Source organism: Barbus barbus, assembly GCF_936440315.1.
Source record: "Barbus barbus genome assembly, chromosome: 12".
In the NCBI taxonomy this organism is placed as follows: Eukaryota; Metazoa; Chordata; class Actinopteri; order Cypriniformes; family Cyprinidae; genus Barbus; species Barbus barbus.
In genome coordinates, this window is record NC_136740.1 from 5,923,307 (window position 1) to 5,940,134 (window position 16,828).

Here is a 16,828-nt window from a genome sequence, read left to right on the forward strand (position 1 = left end):
AAGTATTAAAAAACAATCCATTGTATTGAAGATTTGTGCTTGTTAGTGTTTTTGTTAGTTTAGCAGTATTTTAATTTCAAACTCTATTGGAATTAACATTAAGTCTTGTGTGCTCCACATGAGTAGCTCTATTTTGTCTTGAGGAACTTGTGCAGATTTACCCTGCTGCTCTGAGAACATTAACATAATGAGAGATTAATGAGGCCTGTTTAGTGGGAACTCCTATATGGGCATCAGCTTCCCTCTCATCTCTGCTATCTACGGGTTTCAGATCTATCTGATAGCATTATAATGGAAACCGTATGACAATATGCTAAATATAGAGACAATCAAGCCTTAAACATTACACACATCAGCATGTAAAGGCCTTTTATTACTGACTCTCATCAAAAACTCTCCATACACTGAGTAATCTGAGTGTCTGCTATTAAAGCCCGGTGCACACTGTACGATTTTTCCCACGATTTTGCCATCTGAGACAAATTTCTGGGATCCTAAAGGATTTTTGTTATAAATTGTGAAATGTTGATCGCTAGTGTGACATGTCCACAGATGGAGAATTAGTGGTCTTTTTGATGAATTTGTGAAGGGGTCTTATACTGGATGAGAAGCTTTGGACTTTGGAGACCGTTCAGAATCCTGTCCGTGCCTCTCATAGTTTTCCATTAAATTACATATTGTACCAAATTCTTCTTAATGTATGTAATGACTTCACCCAGGTTGGAAGATGCATTTTTCAGCAAGTTTGCCTTTTTGTGGTTTGAATAAAGTCATTTAGAGAAAAACAATAACATAGATTGCATAGATTTTTCTTTCTGTACAGTATGGTGATTAGATTCACTCTTGGACTACCACCTGAAATTTGAATACAGATTGACATGTCAATGCTGAATTGCTGGTAGATGTCTTGGGAAATAATTATCATATAGTCTGGCATGAAAAAATATATGTATTCTTGAGGTCACATCATACAATCTTTCAATGTATTATCTTAAATAATATATATATGTATATATATATAAAAAAAGTTACCTTTGCACTAACAACCTCGAAACAAATAAACATTGGTCAGAGATGTTGCACCTATCATAACTGTTGGACTGAAATCTCCCCAGCCTCTGTTTGTGGTCTGTAACTCTCACTGATTAAGGATGGAAGAGCATTCTTCAAGTAAACCGTGTTTAGGATTATTTGAATATTACAGGCAGGTATGTTGGATAGGTTTGGAACAGAAAACCTGCAAAAATTACTATAATTGATGGCTGTCTGGTAGTAGGGTTGGCAGAGGCTATGAGAAGACCCATTAACACAGCGGGGAGTTCTCTCGGTAGGGTGGTTTAGATTTACCTAGGCTCACTCTGACTGTTGACTGCTGGCATGGAGTTATCTCACTCTGGAGTTTTCTATGGACAAAAACTGCTCACCTTGACAGGGAAAAAATGTCTGACTAACATAGTGTGGCCAATCATAGTTCGCTTTTAAGTGAAATTCATATATTTGACACAGAGAGTGACACTGACTTTTGTTTAACATGGGATACCATTTTAAGAGACTATCCTTAATGAGTGATGAAATATGAAATGTTACTGTTTTTGAGTCCCTGTCTTTCTCATTGAGCATAGAGGAGAGTGGGGCACAACCTATCACTTTTTGACTTTCTCAATTTGTGTAAATCAGTATATGGACTGTCCAGTAAATCATATACTGGACAGTATATGAGTGACCACAGGACTTCATGTCAGCTTCTGAGTCAACATGTGGTTGACACATCCCGCAAGGACACTGATAACACCACGCAGCCACAACAAGCACTGCTCATGGACATCCCAGCTGAGCCCTGCCCACAGAGCTCATCACATGCAGACTGTGACGTACTACAACAGCTCCAAGACTCAGCACCCAAGGACGACTTTCTGGAAAACAGCCAGGGAAGCCAGAACGACATCTCACAGCCAGCGGAAACACCAGAGCCAGAGCCCTGCTCACCAGATACACTATCACTCTCCCCAGAATCTCCACTTCTAAGCTTCTCACAGAAAATGGAGGAACTGGTGTATGCTGGGACCAAACTCTCCCACTCTTTCGCTTCAAGTCCCCAGATATCAACTAAAAAACGGCGGGCCCCACAACCACCAAAGACTGCAGGCCCAGCTCACCCTCCTCCTCCTGCGAGAGCTCTCCGGCCGCTGCCACAACGTCAGGGCCCAAACCCCTCTCCATCTGGTGTAGGTGAACCAAAAACAACTGATAACAGCTCTCAGTGATGTGTGTCGGGTCCCCGCTATATTAGCAGCAACATTCACAAATGTTTACAGAACAAGCGGGAACCCAGTGTGCCTGTAGCCTCCTCTATTTCTGTTTTATTAAGCAATAGAAAGTCTAAGGCCTTCTCAAGCCGTACGGCTGACCCATCTAACCTGCGGCCTATAATGCATCAATCTAAGATTGCTGTAGAGACAAAATGTAATTCCATCAAGTTAGCATTTTTAAACATTCGCTCACTTAAAAATAAATCATTTCTGATCAACGATTTAATAACCACAAACAACCTGGATTTTATGTTTTTAAATGAAACATGGTTAGAAGACAGCTGCAGTTCAACAGTCCTCACTGAAACAGCCCCTCCTAACTTTAATTTTATAAGTGTCTGCAGGACTGTTAGGAGAGGAGGAGGTGTAGCTGCTCTGTTTAAAGATGTTTATCAGTGCAAGCAAATGTCATTTGGTCAATATTCATCTTTTGAATACCTAGGTATTGTGCTGAAAGGTGCTCCACACACCCTGTTTATCATTATTTACAGGCCTCCAAAATATTCTCCAGCCTTTGTTGATGATTTCACTGAACTGTTATCAATGATTTCCTCAGAGTTTGACTGTTTTGCTATTGCAGGGGATTTTAATATTCACATAGATAATGCAGAAATCAAAACTACAAAAGAAATTATAACTGTTTTAAACACTTTTGACCTGAGTCAGCATGTGCACGGACCAACACACAATCGTGGACACACTCTAGATTTACTCATCAGTAGAGGTCTAAACATCTCATCCATTGTAATTAAGGATGTAGCACTATCTGATCACTTCTGTATTTTCTTTGATATATCGATCTCGGTCACCACTGAATCTAGATCTGTCTCTATCAGAAAGAGATGCATTAACGACAACACTAGTGCGCTATTTATGGAGGCAATATCATTAACACCAAGCATTTCTGCAGACTCTGTTGATCTTCTCCTGGAGTCTTTTAACTCAAAAATTAAGAATGTTATTGATGATCTTGCCCCGATAAAGGTCAGCAAGAAGACGGGGAAACAGAAATCAATTTGGAGAAAATCAACAGCAGTTCAGAGCATGAAAAGACAATGCAGAAAAGCTGAGCGGATGTGGCGGAAGACGAAACTCGAAATTCACTATAGCATCTATAAAGACAGCCTTCATGCTTTCAATGTGGAACTAGCCACAGCTAGACAGACTTTCTTTTCAAACCTTATAAACAGTAACTTAAACAACACCCGCACTCTTTTTGCGACTGTTGAGAGACTGACAAACCCCCCAAGTCAGATTCCCAGTGAAATGCTCTCCGACAGCAAATGCAATGAGTTTGCTTCCTTCTTTTCTGAGAAGATCAATAATATCAGAAAGGAGATTGGCACATCCTCAAGTTATGCAGAGGTCACACAGATTCGACCGCAATTTCAAAAAGAAGTGACTATGTGTGTTTTTAAAGAAATTGATAACAAAATTTTGGAAGAAATAGTACAGCACCTTAAATCTTCAACCTGCTATCTTGACACACTTCCCACATCCTTTTTCAAAAGTGTGCTTAACTGTTTAGAAGCTGAACTCTTAGAAGTGGTGAACGCCTCACTTCTTTCTGGGACTTTTCCAAACTCCCTTAAAACTGCAGTTGTTAAGCCCCTTCTGAAAAAGCGCAATCTTGATAACACCATGTTGAGCAACTATAGACCCATATCAAATCTTCCTTTCATAGGTAAGATAATTGAAAAGGTAGTTTCTAATCAGCTGAACAACTACTTAAAGTCAAATGGATACCTGGACAATTTTCAATCTGGTTTCCGAGCACATCACAGCACAGAGACAGCACTCGTTAAGATAATAAATGATATTCGCGTCAATTCTGATTCTGGCAAAATATCAGTGCTGGTACTACTAGATCTTAGTGCTGCGTTTGACACTGTCGATCATAACATACTTTTAGAGAGACTGGAAAACTGGGTCGGGCTTTCTGGGATGGCACTCAAATGGTTCAGATCATACTTAGAAGGGAGAGGTTATTATGTGAGTATAGGAGAGCATAAGTCTAAGTGGACGGCCATGACATGTGGAGTCCCACAAGGCTCAATTCTTGCACCGCTCTTGTTTAACCTGTATATGCTCCCACTAAGTCAGATAATGAGGAAGAACCAAATTGCCTATCACAGCTATGCTGATGATACCCAGATTTACCTAGCCTTATCTCCAAATGACTACAGCCCCATTGACTCCCTCTGCCAATGCATTGATGAAATTAACAGTTGGATGTGCCAGAACTTTCTTCAGTTAAACAAGGAGAAAACTGAAATCATTGCATTTGGAAACAAAGATGAAGTTCTCAAGGTGAATGCATACCTTGACTCTAGGGGTCAAACAACTAAAAATCAAGTCAGAAATCTTGGAGTGATTCTGGAGACAGACCTTAGTTTCAGTAGTCATGTCAAAGCAATAACTAAATCAGCATACTATCATCTCAAAAATATTGCACGAATTAGATGTTTTGTTTCCAATCAAGACTTGGAGAAACTTGTTCATGCCTTTATCACCAGCAGGGTGGATTACTGTAATGGTCTCCTCACCGGCCTTCCCAAGAAGACCATTAGACAACTGCAGCTCATCCAGAACGCTGCTGCCAGGATTCTGACTAGAACCAGAAAATCTGAGCATATCACACCAGTCCTCAAGTCCTTACACTGGCTTCCAGTTACATTTAGGATTGATTTTAAAGTACTTTTACTCGTTTATAAGTCACTCAATGGCCTAGGACCTAAATATATTGCTGATATGCTCACTGAATATAAACCGAACAGACCACTCAGATCATTAGGATCGAGTCAGTTAGAAATACCAAGGGTTCACACAAAACAAGGGGAGTCTGCTTTTAGCTATTATGCGGCCCGCAGTTGGAACCAGCTTCCAGAAGAGATCAGATGTGCTAAAACATTAGCCACATTTAAATCAAGACTCAAAACTCATCTGTTTAACTGTGCATTTGTTGAATGAGCACTGTGCTATATGTCCGAACTGACTGCAATACATTTTATGTATAATCATTTTCTTTCAATTCATTTTAAATCAATCTCTATATCATTTTAAAATTCTTTGTTTTTATTATTTTTATTTCCATGTTTTTATTGATTTTAATGTCTATTTCACTTTCTTTTATGTAAAGCACTTTGAATTACCACTGTGTATGAAATGTGCTATATAAATAAACTTGCCTTGCCTTAAATCCACAGGAAGTTCAGAGTATATAATTTATCCACAGTAAATTCACACTTGTCTAGTACAAATATGTAGCTTTGTTTCATAATTACAGTGTGTACGTTTTTCTTTATTTACCCTCAAAAAATAGGAGTGAAATGTGACAACATGCCCCGTAGGTGGGGTACATTGTAACATGACCATATGACAGCTTAAGATGTTATCTGATATAATGAAAAAAATATGCAAGACAAACTAAAATATTTTGTCAAAATAAAATTAACTTAAAATAATGGCGTTTTGTTTTTTTAAGAATGAAAAATATTCAGATTTTGGAGTTTGACAATGAGCACATCACAACCATGCTTGGGGCGGCCCACATAAACGATCCAAAATGCTTTACATTACTTGAAATAATCATTTCTAAACATTAAACATTGACTGTCAGTCTTTAATCACCTGTTTCTCGTGGTTTATTAAGATTTATAAAAGTAAATAGTGCAAATTACATTGCTAATGTCATAGAATAGCATAGTTTAATAATAGCAGGGTACATAGTAACGCAGTGTTACAACGTTCCTCATCTGCGCAACTGGATTTTAAATCTGGTTAGTGTCCTCTGCTAGTTAGCGAAGCATTAAAGAACCATCTAAACTGATAAATAACAGATTGGAGATTAAAATAATTGCAGATTTGTCTCGTTTTAAATTAACACTAAAACTGAGATGAAAATTTTACTTAAGCTAGAAATTTACTTTTACTATGGTAAAATAAATGTTTGGCGATATCTTCAAATAATTTTTTAATTTTGGCACTTTTTTTTCTATATAGTGTTGAAATGGCAACCAGTAAATACCATAAATTTGGTTATGCTAGCATGTGTTGAAATATTTAAACCACGTGTGTTACAACTCATCCCACGTTAGTTTGTGACCTGCACCTACACCTGTCACTAACAGCAATGCTGGAAAAATAAACTGTGTTTTATGTAGAGATGTGACATCTAACATGCTTCAAACAGAAGGCCTGAATTGCAAATTGATAAAAAAAAAAAAAAAAAGAAAGATCATTGTGATTTCTTTTTTTTTCATTTAATTTCTCCACATTTTATTATTTTATCTCTATAATAGTATTGTTCCTGATAATGTTTAAAAAAAATAATTTACATTGCTGGCTAATAATTATTATAACATTTCAGCATTTCAATAAAAAAAAAATAAAAAAAATTATATATATATATATATATATATATATATATATATATATATATATGAGCAAAAGAAAATGTAAAAATGGCTATACTGCAAAATGCAACAAATATAGTCTTTAAGGTTAATTTTCATCCCCTGAAATGATTAAACTGACAGTTTTTATTTATAGTTGCTAGACTGCATTTTATTTAATGAAGCTACATTTAGGATAGACAAATTAGTTAATTGGATGCATAGTGCGAAATAATGACTATAATTACAATACATTTTGCTAAGTTTGTGCATACAACAGTGAGGTATGCTGTTTTATCTGTTATTGCAATCATACAACTTCAAAAATATTGGAGGGCCCCAGTGCGGTTACTTCGACTGTACCCTTAAGCCACTGCTAGAATTGCATGGATCTGAATTTAGAGTGTTTAATAGCCAACAATCCAAGTTTATAAATATATAGTGTGTTACTCCAGAGTCTAGCTGGTGATCTGATGTGCGATACACACAGAGGACATGTAAACTCTGAATTTGTATTAAAAGAGATGAGAGACACATGAAAGACTGGCTTCTGTTTCAATTAACATCAGAGACAATGTTTGAATCCTTTCAACTGTATCAGATATCCTTCCTCACTGTTCCTGTTTAATGGCTTCCTCTGTCTAAATATTTCTATGTTGTTAGGGGAAATGGTATGTGTTTAATAACTCAGACAGAAGAGAGCTGGCGACTGAGGTACATGTCTGAGCAGATCTGCCTCTTCAAAGACAAAAACAACAACCAACTAATGAGCATTCAGGTTTTCTCCAATATTTGAGGTGCACTATGAGGAAATCTAGACATTAAATATCTGGGAAATACTGTAGGTAACGGTAACTGTAGTAACTAAAATTAACAACACAAGCTCATCAGAAAAAATGTGCCTGTGATGACATTTCTACAAAATGATATTACATTGCTTCTTGCATGTGACACTGTGAAATGAAATGTCCAGTGAGTACCACTAAAAGATTGTACTGTTTTATTCAAAACTATTATTGAATGTAAATCTGTCAACGTTTTATTCAGTTGGTTGTTAGCTGGCAGACATGTAGAATACTGTTTCTTTGGGACCCTGATGGGATTAAACATCTCTTCAGCAATTTAAACAGTTCAAAGCAATCACAAAGAACTAGTCAATAATTACTACCCATTTCACACATTCCAACACTAATGAGATTTTTTAAAGCTTACCAGAGGACATGCAGCCAACTTGTTTTGAATGATGTTTCTTTTCTTTTACATAAATCAGAGTTTCTGGATTTTGGCAATTAGAAAATTTAGAATGTAAAGCTTTTTGAGTTTATTGCTCTTCTCTGTGTACATTTCGCAAATCTTCAGTTCATTAACAATGTCTGCAGTTCTGGATTATACAAATGAAGGCATGTGCTGCAGACCTGCTTAAACATGTATGAACACAAACATAGACAAAGCAGTGTGTCACAAAACCTGACTCTAAATTTATTTGTTCACAATCTTTAACTACTTGGTTAATCTAGAGTTGTATCAATTTGCCGCATACAATATCCATATTCACTTTCCAACCTTGTTAAATCAGTGCAGCAGTGAGGCTTTCTGAGGAGTTGGAACTGCCGCATGTCTTACCTGACTTGCTCTTGATTCTCTTGGATGGCTGTTTCTTTTTAATGTACTTGGTGACGTCCTGCTGCATTGGTGGTTCCTCCTCCTGCTCAACTATTGGCTCAGGGATGGACTCACATCCAACTGCAAAACAACATACAAAATATTCATCATTAACAATAAGTTACTGGTTAGTATAATTCCGTACTCCACTTAACCCAATAAAGCCTACTGTATCCTGTTTGATGCATGAATTTTAAATGATCAGCATGATCAAAACGTTGCTGACAAACTTGTACACAATCTTCTACATGCCCTCTGACTGATATTTCAGACTTTTTTTTAGAAAGTAAAATCTTTAAAGACTTTTTTAAATCTAAGAATCAAATATGATACATCAAGCTATTGAACATTTATTGTACATCTCTTAATCATCAAGGTATTACACTGGAAAACTACAGAGCTCTGATCATAAAACTAAGTATTTAAATATCATCTTAAGACATTTTATTGAGAGATATACAATAACAACTGATATATGGATTTAATTACATTTACATTTATGCATTTAGCAGACGCTTTTATCCAAAGCGACTTACATTGCATTCAAGTTACAGTTTTTACATTTTGTCTGCAAGCAGTCTACTATACTGTTATAAAAATGTCATTGATTTACATTACAAGCATTTCCATTACAAACAATCAGAAATTTATGTTACTTCAGGCAAAATAAATAACGTCTTGGTTACGTATGTAACCCTCGTTCCCTGAGAGAGAGAAAGGAGACGTCACGTCGGGATCTCTCCAGAGAGACCAATCCACTTTGAGTGTAAACAAGCCAATGGATATTGGCATGCGGTATTTCGCATCTGGCTGCCACACCACGCAGCGTGGGTATAAGAGGCAGCAGGTACACCGCATTAATTCATGTTTTCGCTGAGGAGCCGAGCCAGTGACCCAACAGCTCAGCTGTGGTACAGCGACTGTGGCGACGGGACGTGACGTCTCCGTTCCCTCCTTCAGGGAATGAGGGTTACATACGTAACCGAGATGTTCCCTTTCAGTCGGTCACTATGAGTCACGTTGGTGACCGACGAATTGGGATTCCTAACAAAGCGCCACAGGAGCTGCCCCCTCCAGCGCCCTGTGTAGGCCTCCTGATCCTTCCTATAAGGCAGACGATAGGACCGGGCTCTACACAGAGAAGGTCAACTACTGCAGTTCCTCGAGCAACCCAAACAGTAGGACTTGGATAACACTGGGAAAACGTGCCCTTCCACCTGGAAGAGGCACACTGCGGAGTCACCTCCTCCCAGAGCGGGTTAAGTGACATTACTCATGTGAAGTAGCCCCGTAGGGCCCTATTGCACATGGAAGTCTCTGAGATGGCTCAGGCTGCATCATTTAGAGACGGGAGAACGTGGTCTGCCAGGGAAACACGGCCCTAGTAAGTGTACCGTGGAATACACACATGGGATCCCAACAGGGTCACTCATATGGGCACTAGCTTCATATCAGATTTCAAGAATTCATTGGCAGAAAGGCCTGGCGACAGACGCTCCACCACGCCTGGCCGCCGGAGTGCTGGAGGACTCGACAGGGTTTGCCCGGTCAGGGAATTCTCTGGAGAATTTAGGCGTTAAGGACACCGCAAGCGGACTCTGAACCAGGCCTCTCAGTGCCACTACCCGTTTGAGGTGAGAACACAGGAGGAAACCGGTTCAACGCGCAGGCTATAGAACCTAGCGAACGTGTTAGGAGTCGCCCAGCCCGCAGCTCTACAGATGTCTGCTAGTGAGGCACCACGAGCCAGCGCCCAGGATGATGCGACACCCCTAGTGGAGTGACCACGCAGCCTGAGCGGGCAGGGCACACCTTGTGCTTCATAAACCAAGGTGATGGCATCCACTATCCAGTGGGCCCTCCTCTGCTTAGAGACAGCCTTCCCCTTCTGCTGTCCTCCGTAACAGACAAAGAGCTGTTCTGAGGCAATGAAGCTCTGAGTACTATCCACGTACTATCGCTGTGCGCGTACAGGACAGAGCAAAGCTAGGGCTGGGTCTGCCTCCTCCAGGGGCAGTGCTTGCAGTTTCACTACCTGGTCCCCCACCCTCTTGATCGAGGCCAATGCAGTCAGGAGTAAGGTTTTCATAGAGAGAAACTTCAACTCGACTGACTGCAAAGGCTCAAAGGGAGCAGTTTGTAGGGCTCTTAGCACCAATGCCAAATCCCAAGAGGGTAGGGAGGGAGGCCTATGAGAATTTAACCTCCTGGCCCCCCAAAGAAACCTGACGACCAGATGGTGCTACCCCACTGACCTCCCCTCGTCGTGGTGAGCAGAAATAGCAGCAACATAAACCTTAAGGGTGGAGGGGGACAGCCTACGCTCCAACCCTTGTTGCAAAAAGAAAAGCATGGCTCTGATCGAACATCTCCGGTGGTCCTCATGGTGAGTGGAACACCATTAGACGAACAGGTTCCACTTCAGAGCATAGGCCCATCTTGTGGATGGTGCTCGTGCTGAAGCGATAGTGAATGCTATCTCCTGGGGTAGGTCACCTAGAACCTCCGCGTCCCGTCCAGAGACCACAAATGTAGTTTCCAAAGGTCTGGACGTGGGTGCCAGAGGGTTCCCCATCTCTGAGAAAGGAATCAGCCAGGGAGGGGCTGCCGCGAGGAGCATGAGTTCCGGGAACCAGGTCGTGTTGGGCCAATATGGAGCCACTAACATGACCTGCTCCTCGTCCTCCCTGATCTTGCACAGTGTCTGTGCTAGTAGGCTCACTGGGGGGAACGCATATTTGCGCAGGCCCCGGGGACAGCTGTGTGCCAGTGCATCCGTGCCAAGCGTTGCCTCGGTTACGAAGTAGAACCACTGGCAGTGGGTGGTTTCTGGAGATGCAAACAGGTCCACCTGAGCAACTCCGAACCGTCCCCAAATCAGCTGAACCGCCTGGGGATGGATTCTCCACTCCCCTGGAAGTGCTGCTCGAGACAGCTTGTCGGCTGGCCGATTAAACACTCCCGGGATGTGGATGGCACAAAGGGACTTCAGATGCTTCTGACTCCAGAGGAAGAGCTGGTGGGTGAGTTGCAACATGCGGCGGGAGCATAAACCACCTTGCCGGTTGATATATGCAATGGTCGCAGTATTATCCGTATGGACCAGAACAAGGTCAAGATCAAAGCAAGGTGTACTGCCAACAACTTGAGGCAATTAATATGCCAAAGCAGTTGGGAACCCGTCTATACCCCTGACACTGCGTGCCTGTTGTACATGGCTCCCCAGCTGGTGGCCGAGGCATACGTGAATACCACAGCATGCATGGATACCTGCTCCAGGGGCACTCCTGCCCGAAGGAACGAGGGATCTGTCCACGGGCTGAAGGTTTTTCGGTAGGCCGGTGTAATCTGAACCCGGTGAGTACCGCGTCTCCACACCCACCTCGGGACTTGGCCATGGAGCTAGTGTTGGAGCAGACCGAGCGGAACTATCGCCGCAGCTGCAGCCATATGCCCCAGGAGCCTCTGAAAGAGTTTCAATGTGACCGCCGTCCTGCCTGATAAAGTCTTGAGGCAGTTCAGCACCGACTGAGTACATTCCTGGGTGAGGCATGCTGTTTGGTTAACCAAATTCAACTCGATGCCGAGAAAAGAGATCCTCTGCATTGGCACGAGTTTGCTCTTTTCCCAGTTGACCCGAAGACCCGACTGGCTGTGGTGCCTGAGCACAAGGTCCCTGTGTGCGCACAACTGTTCGCAAGACTGTGCAAGTATGAGCCAGTCGTTGAGGTAGTTGAGGATGCGCACACCCTGTTCTCTCGCAGACTTTGGTGAAGACGCGAGGCGACAGGAACAGCCTGAAGGGTAGGACCTTGTACTGATATGCCCGACCAGCCGGGTGAACTGAATCGCGTAGCCAAGTCTGATGGTCCGCAGGAGCAACCGGGATGGACTGGGGAGCACTAGCCAGGCGCCGAGAGACCGTGCTAGCGGATCCAACGGGGCCACCAACGTACCAGCAGTGGGGCAGCGTAGTGGAACACAGTGCCCCGACCCGGGGTCTGTGACGGCCTGGCTTGTGACGGTAGGGGGCGGGGTCTGGGTGTGAAGTGTAACACTCACCTGATTCCTCCTCATGCGGGAGGAAACACAGGAACCTGGCTTGAGGCTTGTGACAGCCCGGCGCGTGACGTCATGAAGCGGGGATAGTGTTACAGCCCTTACTTGATTCCACGAATGGGCAGGAGGGGTGCTCTTGGGCAACCCACTGCTGCCCGCTGATGAGAGAGTAGGAGAAAAGCGAACCCATGATGCACAGCTCGCAACTCTCCTCCTCTTGAGAGACAGAGACTGAGGAAACCACTCTTTTATTGATGTTTTGGGTACCTATGGCTGCTGGGCCAGCGGCGGAACAAAAACAAAATGAAACAAAAGATTCTCCACCCAGCCCTCCTACGGGAGAGGGAGTGGTGCGGTCACCATCTCCCAACAAACAGTCTCCTCCATCTCTGGGTTGCCCGTCTCAGGGCCTCTTGCACTTGCGCTTGCTGCCAGGTTTGGTGGGGGCCTGGACGGGTTGGGTGTCCTGCCTGCGACCGGCTCCACGACACTGCCTGGTGGAAGGCTGCTGTGGCTGTGCGGGAGCGAGGGCGGCCACAGGCGGGTGCCCATGGCGACGAGGAGGCTGAGGGGCTGCGGCCGGAGTGAAAGCAGCAGGTTTCCTCCGGCGCATGATGTTCTTGATCGCCTCAGTCTGCATTCTGTGCTGCCGAGATCTGCTGGGTAAAACTCTCAACAGCGTCGCCGAAGAGGCCGGTCTGTGACATGGGAGCATTCAAGAACTGTACCTTCTCATACTCCATGTCAGCAACGCAGCTCATGTAGAACCACCAGGTCATGATCACCCTCGTGCAGGTCTTTCAGGGCTTTGGCCTGGTGGACCTGCAGTAACGCCATGGCATGGAGAGCATAAGCCACCTCCCCACAAGCTCTGTAAGCACTGCCAGTTAGGCCTGACGAATACTTACAGGCCCGTGAAGGTCACCCCGCAGAGTGGTAGCGGCTGTTGGACACAGTTGCCTGGCCACAGACTGCTTCACAGAGGGGATGCCCGCGTACCCCAAAGCGGCTCAACCATCGAGGGTGGTGAGGGGGGAGGAGCTACAAGATTTGTTTCGGGCAGTGAAAGGTGCCTTGCACGATCCCGTGAGCTCCTCATGCACTTCCGGGAAGAATGGCACCGGAGGGGGGCGCTGAGAACGCGACCCCCACCGAGAAACCACTTGTCCAGCCTCGACGGATCGGGATGCGGTGGAGGACTCCACACGAGCCCGACATTCTCGGCGGCCCGGGAAAGCATAGCCGTCATCTCTGGGTCTGGCTCGGACAACGCTACCACACATGAAGGGGGCAACTCAGCCGGGTCGTCATCCCCGGAGAGAGAAGGCTCGCCCTCTGATGCAGCGATCGACATCTGGTCGTCAGAGGGGGCACCGAAGGAAACGCGTGGTGCCCTCTGTACAGCAGAGGGCCCAGCTTGCTCCTTCGGCAGCTCCACCGGCTGCGGAGTGCTTGAGGGCTTAGGAACTCCACTTGGGGAAGCCCTCACCTTGAGCCATGTTTGACATAGCGGAGTCTTTTATGCAACTCCGAGATGGTCATGTCCCCACAAGAAGAACATCAACCATCCACGAAAGCTTCCTCAGCGTGCTGAATGCCCAGACACGTGAGGCAGCGATCGTGACCGTACTGAGGCGCCAGGAAACCACCACACCCAGAAACGCACGGGTGATAAGACATCTTTAAAAAGACGCCATTCACCCGTGTTGCTCTTTTAGAGAAATTGTTCTTTTAGTGCTGAAGCACGCAGGGGAGCTGGCCAACGCACACTCCTGGTGTGGATGTCTGCACGAAGACAATCTCTTTTTTTTCTTCTGTGCAACCACGACCACCGCTGCTGCGCCGTAACGCCCACACTCGTCTCTGCAATCACTCGAAGGAGGGAAGAGCAGTAGTGATGCACCACCTCTCGGCTCCGAAGCGAAAAGATGAATTAATGCGGTGCACCAGCTGTGGTAGCCAGATGCGAAATACCGCTTGACAATGTCCATTGGCTCGTTTAGTTACACTCAAAGTGGATTGGTCTCTCTGGTGAGATCCCAATTCGTCGGTCATCGACGTGACTCGTAGTGACCAACTGAAAGGGAACAACATCTGCACCAAATTGTTTAGTTTGCTCAGTTTGGACTTCTGAATAAAATTGAGCTCCATATTCTCACTTTTTTTTTTTTTATTGTTGGTTCAATAAATGGTTTTATTTAAACAAAACAAAACAAAAAAATATATTTTTGGACTATTATTTCATAAGTCAGGCTTTACAGGGTTACATTCCACACATTGAGCAGTTATGTAAAATTATACTTTGTGCTTGGTGTAATAGAAAAGCAATATTGACACACTAGTTGACACATTTAAAATTTCTCCAAACTGCTGGCAGATTAGAGTACACCTGCTGGACTCCATCAGATGGATTTGACACTCACTGCCCTCCCCGGATAAGCCAGAATTAGGAGTTTTGAAGTGGACTGATGAAACAGCCTCTTATGTCTCTTGGTCCAGCCTCTTACCCACAATCCTTTTGGAGTTTGTTTCCTCTTTTTTACACCACATACCCAAAACAGACAAATCTAGTGAGACTGCTTACTTTCCTGAGAAAAGCTTATCATAATCCTCCTCTAATATTTACACAGACCTCAACAGGCTGTTCATTTAGGAGTAATATTTCAGATCAGAGACGGAGGCCTCTTAAAATAGGTATTTGTGTGAATGTACTGCAGCCTTAAAGCAGGATGGTTTGTCTGTGATCGACACTTAACTACACCCACAACTGAACAAGAAGAATGCTTTCAAATGTTACAAAAACAAAACCTGATATCTGCTAACAAGCAATTCAATAGTGTCTGGTCTCAGCTTGTAACTGTGGCTCCATTTATTGTTTTAGTTCACGAGAGAAGCAAGAAGCAGAAAAAAAATAGACTTGTTATAGCAGATAACAAGATTCACTTACAAGATTCACTTTAAAAAAGCCTAGGCCTGCCTTATTCTCTCCTCTCATTTGTGCCACTGGGTTTTATATTTGAGAATGGAGTCCTGTTTAGGGAAAAGGACAATTAGAAATCAGTTTTGTCATTGAATAGTTGTGATGACATTTCCTCCAGAAATAGTCAGGAAATTGTAGTGAGCGTTGAAAGCAGGTAAAACCATGTTAATGTGCTACTTTCCCCACCACTCAGCAGTTCTGCACCATGAGTTTGAGGCTCCTATCAACAACTATGTTCTTGTTTCTTCTAAATGTTTCCACTTCACATTAACAGCTGGTCACTGCTTTAGCAGCAGAAATCTGCTGAAATCTTCGACTGAATTGCAGTAAATATAAGTCAATATGAGTTTTATTTCTACAGCAACAGTTTTTATTCACAGAAAGTTTAGTGATTGCTGTGCCTGGAATATTTCAATCAACTAATTAGAGGAGATGCACATACAATATAAGATATAATATATAATCATTACAATGAATAGGTTTATTACAACGCTTATTAAAAATGCCTTAATTTAGCTTACTGTGTTACCTATAATGATTTGTTGCTCCATTGCACTGGCTAGTCTGCCCATAAGCTCCGCTCATAGCTATTGATTGACGCATGGTTTAAAAATCTGTCAATTACCATTTTAACCTTTAAATACAGTTTTATTTAAGGAAGGAGTAATAATGAAGTGATAACAAAATGAAATCCCAAAAACACAAACTGTATTTCATGGGTTACACTTTATTTTAAGGTGTCCTTGTCACAGTGTAATTATACATTTAAGTACTGAGTAATATTAATAAACTGCATGTACTTACTATATGGCTGTGGTTAAAACTAGGGTTTGGCTTAGGGTTACATAATTAATTGTTATTATAATAGTAAGTACATGTAATATGTGTAACAAGGACACCTTAAAATAAAGTGTTAACAGTATTTGATTTATCGTTTTAATTTTGTTAAGAAAAAAAAAACTTCAATAAAACTCCTTTAAAACAAATCTTTAAATAGGGCTTGACTTTAACAAGTGAGCCAAACACTGACGCCTCCATGAACGAACTGTGACCTCCAGTGGTTCATTCAAAAGAAGATCTTAAAGACAGAAAGACAGAAAAATGAAACAAAAACACAAGGTCGCTCTGATATGAGAATTACAAATGCTGAAGCATTAGCTCAAAGGCAGGTACTCAGGGAGTGGGGCAATCCTTCCGTGTGATGTCATCACTTCAACGCAAGGTCAGGTGAGGGAGAACAGGACTCGCAGAGGGGAAGGCAGACAGGAAGACACAAATCAGACAGATAAAACAGCCAAGTCACAAGTGTGTGTATGAGAGAGTGTCAAGAGTTTGACTTTAAACTTGAAGGAATGGAGCAGCATGTCCTGCAGACATATTTCATCAGACAAAAGCAATTTAAGCAGGATTCTCTGAGATTAGTC

At 42.9% G+C, this 16,828-nt stretch overlaps 1 protein-coding gene across 1 annotated transcript in view; it reads right to left on the minus strand.

Annotated features, from left to right (window-relative positions):
• Window positions 1-8,089: 8,089 nt before the first annotated feature.
• The window catches only part of LOC306878055 (protein PTHB1-like), a gene marked incomplete at its 3' end in the record, with an annotated part of 85,089 nt that continues 76,350 nt past the window's right edge, over window positions 8,090-16,828 (minus strand). The window contains exons 22-23 of the mRNA XM_079430151.1: window positions 8,327-8,446; window positions 8,090-8,118 (exon numbers count right to left, since the gene is read on the minus strand). Of these exons, the coding sequence (XP_079286277.1) occupies window positions 8,090-8,118; window positions 8,327-8,446 (149 nt within the window). The remainder of the gene's footprint in view (window positions 8,119-8,326; window positions 8,447-16,828) is intronic.